At 74.2% G+C, this 9,381-nt stretch overlaps 1 protein-coding gene across 13 annotated transcripts in view; it reads left to right on the plus strand.

The window, feature by feature from the left end:
- Positions 1-9,381, plus strand: part of PLEC (plectin) — a 59,710-nt gene that overhangs the window by 7,389 nt on the left and 42,940 nt on the right. For 3 of the 13 annotated variants that reach the window (XM_088058394.1, XM_088058354.1, XM_088058432.1), the window contains exon 1: positions 4,091-4,586. The exons of 5 other annotated variants lie outside the window; for them this stretch is intronic. In XM_088058394.1, coding sequence (XP_087914520.1) covers positions 4,106-4,586 — 481 coding nt within the window. In that variant the 5' untranslated portion in view covers positions 4,091-4,105. Of the gene's footprint in view, positions 1-4,090; positions 4,587-6,043; positions 6,146-6,407; positions 6,555-9,381 lie in introns of those variants that run through there. 5 more of the 13 variants (XM_088058754.1, XM_088058573.1, XM_088059055.1 and 2 more) reach the window with 2 other exon arrangements.

Consider the following 9,381-nt stretch of genomic DNA (forward strand, 5'->3'; position numbering starts at 1 on the left):
CCCCGGGGACGGGCCCCACCCGGGGGGAGCTGGGCTGAGCGAGTTTTGGGGGGCTGGGCGTGGGGGGCTGGGCGTGGGGGGCTGTACATGGGGCTGTACCTGGGGGCTGTACATGGGGGGCTGTACATGGGGGGCTGTACCTGGTGGGCTGTACATGGGGGCTGTACATGGGGGCTGTACCTGGGGGCTGTACATGGGGGGCTGTACATGGTGGGCTGTACATGGGGGGCTGTACATGGGGGCTGTACATGGGGGGCTGTACATGGGGGGCTGTACATGGGGGGCTGTACATGGGGGCTGTACCTGGTGGGCTGTACATGGGGGCTGTACATGGGGGGCTGTACATGGGGGGCTGTACATGGGGGGCTGGGCGTGGGGGGCTGGGCGGGGGGGGCGTTGTGTGTGCCGGTGGGAGGTGGGGTCTGTGCTGGGGGGCTCCGGGCGGTGGGAACACCCTGCCGGAGGGGCTGTGCTGCACTTGTGGGGACAGGGGGACCGTGCTGGGGGGGTCCCCTGGTGTTGTTGCTGGGGAGGGGTCTCTGCTGTCCTGGGGGCGGGGGGGGCTGCGGGGCCGGTCCCAGGCGCTGCCGGGGGGGCGGTGTCGGTGCCGCAGGGGCGGGGGGCTGCGGCGGGGCGGGGCGGGCCGGGGGGGGGCGGGCCGGCCCCGCCCCGGGGCTGCGGGACCGGCCGGCAGCGTGCGGGAGCGCGGGCGGCCATGGAGGGGGCGCGGGGCATCCACCACGAGATCGCGTCCCTCAAAGGTACCGGGGGAGGGGGCACCGGGAGGGGTCCCGGGACCGGGCCCGCGGGGAGTGCGCGTCCCGGGGAGGTTCCGCGTCCCGGGGAGGTTCCGCGTCCCGCGGAGGGGCGGGGGGCGCGTCCCGGGGAGCTCCAGCCGTGCCGCATCCCTCCTGTGTGCCACTGTCGCAGCGCCGGCAGGAAGGCGGGGGTCACCGGGGACGCCTCGGCATCGCCGGCATCGCACAGAGTGAGCCGGTGTCACCGGGAACCCGGCAGGCATCGCGCTGGCGGTGCCGCGGTACCGAGCCGTGCTGCAGAGCCGGTGCGCTGGGCCGTGAGGAACGGGCCCGGTCACGGGGCTGCTGGCGGCCAGCGGGCCCTGTGTCACCGCAGCGGGCACAGAGCCACCGCGGGGCCACCGCAGCGAGCCACCGGGCCGGGCCCGGCCTGGAACGGAGCCCGGCGAGGGTCGGCATGTACCCGGCGAGAGATGGGATGCGCGCCGGGAAAGTCGTGATGGAGCCCGGGAGCCTCGGGGTGGGACGGACACCGGCGGGGATCGCGATGGACCCCGGGAGCCTCGGGATGGGGATGGGATGGACCTCGGGCGTCCGGGGGTGATCCCGGCGAGGTTTGGGATGGACACCGGCAGGGTCAGCAGCTGTGGCGATGCCGCAGGCCCCAGCGAGGGGATCCCGGCTCGTGTCCCCCCGGCGGAGCCCGGGCTGCGGCGAGGCTGATTTACCGTGAGAAGCGTCCCAGCGCCGGGACCCCCGCCGGCACCGGCCTCATTATGAGCCTCTGGCCGCGGTGCCCTCCGCAAACAGCCGCGGCTTTGTTCCGCCGGGCACGGGGAGCCCCGCCAGACCCCAGCACTGGCACCGGCACCGGCGCTGGCACCGGCACCAGGACGGCGGCGCCGGGCCCGTGGCCAGAAGCCGCTGGCACATTTGGGGGGCTGCCCCCCCCCCCCCGCCCGGCTGCCCGTGGGGCGCACAGGAGCGGGATTGGGGGGTGCCCCCAGCCCCTCGTGCTGGCAGCCGCTGCTCCCGGCCCCCCCCGAGGTGCGGGGCGGTGAGCGGAGCTGCGGGGCCGGTGCGGGGGGGTCCCTCCCCGGTGGGTGCGGGGCCCTGCCCGGCACGGGGCAGCTGCGGGGCGCTGGCGGCGGCCCCGCTGTCACATCGCGTTGGATCACGGCGGGCGGCGGGCGCTGACGCGGCATTTCCCGGAGGGAGCCGCCGGCGCGGCCGTGACCCCGCTGCGGGCTGGGGGTGCGGGGCCACGCCTGGGGGGGGACGCGCTCCTGCTGCCCCCAGATTCCCTGGAGATGCCCCCATCGCACCCATCCACAGCCGCTCCCCATCGTTTCTCATCCCTGCTCCCCTTTGTCCCCCTCCCCGCCCCCCATCACTCCCCCTCCCCCCCAGCCGCTGCCCCCTCCCACCCCGCTGGGGTTCCGGGGTGCTCTGGGGCTCTGGGGGTGGAACATGCCGAGGTGGGGCTCAGACAGGCAGCTGATGCTCTCCCCAGGCGTTCCCTTCGAGGGGGTCTGGGCGCCCCAGTGCTCCCAGTTCCCCCGCACCAGCTGTGCTGGGGCCCCGGTCAGTGATGGAGTAACGGGAGCCTCACTCCTCCACCCCTCTCTGCCCTCAGGGCTGAGGGCATGCAGGCGTGGGGAAGTTGTGCAAGTCCTGCTGGGGCCCCCGGGGATGCCAGTGCATGCACATCAGCCCCGCGGGTTTGGGATCCCCAGGGTCGGGCGCCCCACAGGCAGCAGCCCCCCATGGCTGGGTCACTGCTCCCCACCAGTAAATCCCAGTGAACCCCGCTGTCACTCCCAGTAGCGCCATCGGCAGGGACGGCGGTGCCGGGGGGTGTCTCTCCGTTCCCCCAAGGCTGCCGGGGGGCTCCTGCTGCGGCCTTGCAGCATCCCAGTGCCCCGAGCTCCCTGCGCTCGGCCGGGGGTGCTGAGGGAGCCTTGGGGGGCTCCTCCCGTTTTGGGGTCTGTTCCCCCGGCATGAGCAGCTCCCAGCGTGGGGGACACCCTGGCACCCCGGTTGGTCCCACATGGTTCCTCCTTCTGTGTGATGTGGGTGCCACGCCCTCGGCCCCCTGGCACGGAACCTGGCTGTGCCCATGGAGAGGGGGCGTCCCCGCTGCCGGGGCTCTTCCCGCGGCCCTGCCGGGGGTCCCGCTGCTGTGCCGGGGGTCCCGCTGCTGTGCCGGGGCCGTTCTGGGGTCCCCGCGGTGCCACTGGGGGTTGTTGGGCGGTTCTCGGTGCCGGGGGGCTCGGGGGAGTGGCAGCTGCCGTGTCCCCAGCTGCCGGCCGGCGGGCGTGGTGTGGCACAGCTGTGTCCCCGTGTCACTGCCGGGACTGTGCGGGGTCCCCCCGGGGGTGCCGGGATAAACTGGGCCAGGAGCAGAGCAAATATTGACGTGGCAGGATGTGGCTGCCGAGCCCTGCCCGTGCCCATCCACCTGCTCGCCCCCTGCCCGAGCCCTGCCCGCGGCTCTGCCCGCAGCCCCGCGCTGCGCGATGCTCGGGGGAGCGTGGAGGTGCCGTGCCCGGCTCGGGGCCTCTCCCCTCTCGGGGACCCCGTGCTCACGGTCCTCTCCCGAGCTCAGGGGCAGCCGCAGGGCTCAGGGTCCCTCCCCAGGCTCGGGGTGTCCCTCCCAAGCTCAGAGACCCCCGCGGCTCAGTGTCCCCCTGGGCTCCGGGATGGCCGCGGCTCGGGGTCCCCTCCAAGCCCAAGGAGCCCCCCCCGGCTCAGGGTCCCCCCGGGCGCTCCCAGGGGCCGGTCCCGGGGCGGGGGCGGGGCGGGACCCGCGGGGGTTCCCACGCAGGAACCGGCCGGGTGGGTCGGGGCAGGGGGGGAAGGGGGAGGCGGGTCCGGCCGTGGCCCCCCCGGGCGGGAGCCGGGGCCGGGGAGGGGCCGGTGGTGAGTCAGGGCAGGGCCTGGGGCCCCCCCCTGACCCCCCCGAGCGGGGGTGGAGCTGCAGCCGCTCCCGCCGTGCCGGCAGCCAGCACCGCGCCGTGTCGGATCGCGCCGGGACGTGCCGGGCCATACGGGGCTGTACTGGGCTGTACTGGGCTGCACTGGACTGCACTGGACTGCACTGACCGCGAGCCGGGCCGGACCATACTGGGCTGGGCTGGACCACACTGAGCCGCGTCGGACCGTGCTGGGCTGTACTGGCCCGTGCTGAGCTGCGCTGGGCCGTACTGGGCTGCGCTGGGCCATACTGGGCTGTGCTGGAGCAGCCTGGGCTGTACCGTACGGAGCGGTTCTGGACTCTGTTGAGCTGTGCTGGGTGAGCCGTAACCGAGCCCTGCGGCCCGTGCCCCGAGCCGTGCCGTGCCACCATGGTGGCGGGGATGCTGATGCCGCTGGAGCGGCTCCGCTCCATCCTGGAGCTGCTGTTTCGCGAGGGTGTTCTGGTCGGGGAGCGGGACGGCTGCCCCCGGCGCACCCACCCGCAGCTGCCCGGCGTGGCCAACGTGGAGGTTCGGCGTGCCATGGCCTCGCTGCGCTCCCGCGGCCTCGAGCGCCAGACGGCCGCCTGGCGGCACCTCTACTGGTACCTGACGGACGCCGGCGTCGCCCACCTGCGCCAGTACCTGCGGCTGCCGCCGGACGTGGTCCCGCGCTCCCTGCAGCGCGTCCCCCGCCCCGCCGCCCCCCGGCCCCGCGCCGCCGCCGCCGCCGGTCCCCACCGGGCGCGTCCCGCCGCCGGTGACCGGCTGTACCGCAGGAAGGACGAGGGCGTGGGGCACGTGGAGCCCAGCGCCGTCAGCGCAGCGCAGGGGGTGGCCCAGCCGCCCCCCCAGCCCGGCCCGGCCGCAGGTACCGATCAGCGCCCCGCGGTGCTCCTGGTGCTCTCGTGGGTGGGGGGCACTCGAGCCCCTCTGGTCCCAGGGGAGGGCTGGGACAAGTCCTCCAGCTCCCCAAGTCCTTCAGCTCCCCTAAGTGCCCCCCACTCTTCCTAGCCAAGGGTGGGGTGGGGGGTTCCTGCAGGCCCCTGCCTTGTCTGGGGGGCTCCTCGCCCTGACCCCACGGGGACCCTCTGGGCTGGAGTGGCCCCTGGGGGATCACGGGGGCCGGGGTGGACTGAGGTGGCTTCCCGGGGTCCCCGAGAGGCCGCTGGGGTGACGGGACCGGGAGTGTGCCGGGGAGTCACTGGTGCCGCCCTGCCGGGCTCCGCCGCGGTGCCGGGGGGAAGCTGGGCCTTGGGGGCTGTGCTGCGGGGGGATGTGCGGCGGGGTGCCCGCGCCCTGGGGAGCGGTGCCTCAGGGGGGGCCATAGCGGGGAGGGGGCGCATTCCGTGGGGATTTTGCCCCCCGAGGTCCCCACTGGGCCTAGGGTGGGTCGGACAGACGGCGGCAGCTGGGGCGGGCAGCGCTGGTGGGGAGGGGGCTGCGGCTGCGGGGGGATCCCCAACCCCGCCTCCCTGGCGACACGCGATCCCGACACACGATCGGCGGCAGCTGGACCCGGCGGGGGTGCGGGGCGTCCGGTGTCCCACCCCCCCGGGCGGGGCAGCTGTGGTGTCGCTCCGAGGCGGCGGCGAGGGCCCCCCCCGATCCCCGCGGGCTGTGAGTCAGCCCGTGGCCGTGGGCAGCCGCCTCCGGTCCAAGTTTCCAGCCCGGAGGCGCCGAGCCCGGTCCCTGCCAGCGCCGTGAGTCACCGGCCGCCGGGGGGGCCGGGCCCGCGGCGCTGCTGTCCCGTGGCTGCGGCTCCTCGCGGGCAGCACCCACGTCCCGTGGGGACCGGAGGGGTTGTCCCGAGGCCTGGCCCGGGGGTCACATCTCGCGCCGGGCTCCGGGGCTGCCGTGGCTGCCCGACCCTCGCGTGGGACGCGAGGGACTGGACCCCGTCCAGTGCTGGTGCCAGCCGATCCGGCTCCAGGCTTTCCCTCCGCCCCGGCAGCCTCTGCCGGAAAACCCGGCCTGGAATCCCGTCTTTCGGGGACGGGGCCGCGCCGGCGGCCGGGGGGTGCGGGGTCCCCGCGGGGGCGGAGGGGGTCCGGTACCCCCCCCGCGGCCCCACTACCCCCCTGCCCGGGGGGCCGGCGTCCTTCGGCGGCGGGGCCGTGCCGGAGCTCTCAGTTCTGATGTCACGGCGACCCCCGAGATGACGGCCGGGTGACCCGCCCCGGTGCCGGGGGGCCCGGGGGTCCTGGGGCGCCGCCGCGGTCGCCCCGTCCCGCCCCCGCCCGTGTCATGTTCTAACTCGGGCTCGGTGACGGGCCCCGGTTATTTATATCGGCGCCCGCTCCCTGCCCGCCCCCCCCCAGCCCCCGCCGCCACCGGCGGAGCCGCGCTGCGCCCTCGCTCCGCGCTCCGCACCTGTCCGCACCCTGCCCGCACCTGCCCGCACCTGCCTGCCCATGAAGGTCGTACCGGGTGGGTGAGACCGGTGGGGCTGCGGAAAGGACGGGGACGGGGGGGGGGGCTTGCGCCGCCGGGGCGCGTTGACCCAGGATATAAAAAGCCGGGATGAAGGAGACACTCGGGGGGGGGTGGGGGGGGCGCGGGATGGGGGGTGACACGGGGGGGGCCCTGCCGGTGTGGCGGGCAGGAGGCGTCTCCACGCCGCGGTTCGGGAGGGGTTAAGGCGGAGCGGGCGCTGCCCCGTGGGGGCGGGCGCTGGTTCGTCCCTGACCCGCCGAGCCCGGCCGGTGCCGAGCCCGTGCCGTGTCCCTCATGGAGGACACCGGGTCCCTGTTCCCGTCGCTGGTGGCGGCGGGACACGCAGCATCCCTCGCCCTGGTGTGGTACTGGCGGCGGCAGCGGGACGAGCCGGGGGGCACCGGTGAGTTGGGCTCCGCTCGGCCCCCCCGCGCGTCGCTCGGCTCGGCCCCTCGCCCCGCCCACCCGGGAAGGGGGAGCCACACGACACCTGCAGCCCGCCAGGGTGGGGGTCCTGGGGGGGTTTAGGGGGGACCCACCCACCGTGGGGTGGGGGACGCGGGGAGAGGCGTGCGGCCCTGGGTTCTGGGGGGGGCTTCAGCTGCCGTGGGGGAGCATCCCGGTGGGAGTGGTACCCAAGCGGGGGGAGTGCTGGTACCCAAGGGTGACTCAGCACCGACGGACTGTGGCCCCCCAGTGCCGCCGCCCCCTGCCCACCCCGACACTTTCACGAGTGGAGGTCCCGGCAGGAGCTTCCTGGCGCCGAGCCGGCTGCCCAAACCCTCCCGCAGCATCCCCGTGCCGAGGCACCGAGGTGCCAAATAGTTCTGGGGGCGGGTATCTGGTGACAGAGGGGGCCGGGGAGCGCCGGGAGGATGCCGGTGTCCGGGGGTCCTATGAGACCCCCACCCGCAGCCCCGGCGCGGCCGCAGCCACCTGCATCCGAGCTGCCGGGGCGGCCCCGGCCCTCCCCCCGGGCACTTTCCAGGGCGTTGGCTGCGGCTTCCGTCGATCCGTGTGCGGCGCTGGGCACCGTCACGGGGCCGCCGCCGCTCCGGGATGGCCCCGCTCCCGCGGCCGCTGCGAGCCGCGGCTGCCGCTGCCGGTGCCGGTGCCAGATAAGGCGGGCAGGGCACCTTGGCCGGGCCGGAGCCCCCGCTGCTCCCGGCCGGGGGGGCCGCTGTCCCTGGCGCCGCTCCAGTCCGAAGGACACCCCCAAGGTCGCACCTGCCGGGGGCCATCATCCCTCAGCGCCGCGACCCCCCCGAGCTGGGAGCTCCCGGGGGGCTCCGGCAGCATCGGCTGCTCCCGGCGGTCCCATGGGGGCTCCGGGGTGTCCCCCGGTGGTTCCCGTGCTCGGCTGCGCCACGCCGGGCCGGTGGGTTTGGTTTGGAGCGTTGTGCATGAAACCCTCCTGGGGGGAAGGGGGGCTGCCCGGTGCCCGCGGTGGGCTCCCGGTGCCCAAAAAGGGCTGCCTGGTGCCCACGGGTGGGTTTCCCGGTGCCCGCGGTGGGCTCCCGGTGCCCAAAAGGGGCTGCCCGATGCCCACGGGTGGGTTTCCCGGTGCCCGCGGTGGGCTCCCGGTGCCCAAAAGGGGCTGCCCGATGCCCACGGGTGGGTTTCCCGGTGCCCACAGTGGGCTCCCGGTGCCCATGAGGGGCTGTTCCAGCTGCTGTCGGTGTCACTTGTGGCACAGTGTCAGGGCAGGTGTTTTCAGGGCTCACCACAGCTCAGCCGGAACTCCTGTCCGTGTCTGCATCCCCGTGCCCGCGGGGCTGGGGGGACAGTGGGTTGGGGCAGAGAGCTGGGGGGCAGAGAGCTGGGGGTACAGGACCAGGGGCAGAGGGCCGGGGACAGAGAGCTGGGGACAGAGGGCCGGGGGACAGAGAGCTGGGGGACAGAGAGCTGGGGGACAGAAGGCTGGGGGCAGAGGGCCGGGGGACAGAGGGCTGGGGGGCAGAGAGCTGGGGGACAGAGGGCCGGGGGACAGAGAGCTGGGGGACAGAGGGCCGGGGGACAGAGAGCTGGGGGACAGAGGGCCGGGGGACAGAAGGCTGGGGAAGCTCGGGCGGCCGAGGCAGAGCCTGGCAGCCTGATGGCGGCGCCGGCTGGTTTTGGCAGCAGGATGCCGCTGTTTGTTTGGCCCCGCTCCGGTTTCCAAGGCTGCCAGAGACGTGGCGGCAGTGGGCGGGTGGGGGCCCCAGAGGTTTGGGAAGCCCCCCCCGTGTCCCCCTTTCCGCTGCACTCAGCTTTTCCACCGCGCTGGCGGCTCCGGCTGTGCCAGGCCGGGAGGGTTGTTGGATGCCGCTTCTGGCCGCAGCAGTGACTCACCAGCCTCGAGGGGCCGTGGCTGGCAACCACCGGCATCCCCGGCGCGGCCCCCCCGGCACGGCCTCCGCCCCCCGGCGCTGCCTCTGGTGGCCGTGGGGAAGCTCTTCCCGGCACTGTCCCACGTCCTCCGCGGTGCAGCCGTGGGGAGCGTCCTGGGTCCGTTGGGAGCATCCCAGATCCATGGGAAAGCGTCCCGGATCCATGGGGAGCAGGTTGGATCCTTGGGGAGCGTCCCAGATCCATGGGGAATGTCCCAGATCCATGGGGAGCGTCCCAGATCCATGGGAAGCATCCCGGATCCATGGGGAATGTCCCAGATCCTTGGGGAGTGTCCCGGATCCATGGGGAGCGTCCCAGATCCATGGGGAGTGTCCCGGATCCATGGGGAGCGTCCCAGATCCATGGGGAGTGTCCCGGATCCATGGGGAGCGTCCCAGATCCATGGGAAGCATCCCGGATCCATGGGAAGCATCCCGGATCCATGGGGAATGTCCCAGATCCTTGGGGAGCGTCCCGGATCCATGGGGAGTGTCCCAGATCCATGGGAAGCATCCCGGATCCATGGGGAGTGTCCCGGATCCATGGGGAGTGTCCCAGATCCTTGGGGAGCGTCCCGGATCCATGGGAAGCATCCCGGATCCATGGGGAGTGTCCCGGATCCATAGGAAGCATCCCGGATCCATGGGGAGTGTCCCGGATCCATGGGAAGCATCCCGGATCCATGGGGAGTGTCCCAGATCCATGGGGAGTGTCCCAGATCCATGGGGAGTGTCCCGGATCCATGGGGAGTGTCCCGGATCCATGGGAAGCATCCCGGATCCATGGGAAGCATCCCGGATCCATGGGAAGCATCCCGGATCCATGGGAAGCATCCCGGATCCATGGGAAGCATCCCGGAT

The sequence above is a fragment of the Pseudopodoces humilis genome, chromosome 1 (assembly GCF_049639895.1).
Source record: "Pseudopodoces humilis isolate 2021_Gansu_Grassland_sample_001 chromosome 1, ASM4963989v1, whole genome shotgun sequence".
NCBI classification, from domain to species: Eukaryota; Metazoa; Chordata; class Aves; order Passeriformes; family Paridae; genus Pseudopodoces; species Pseudopodoces humilis.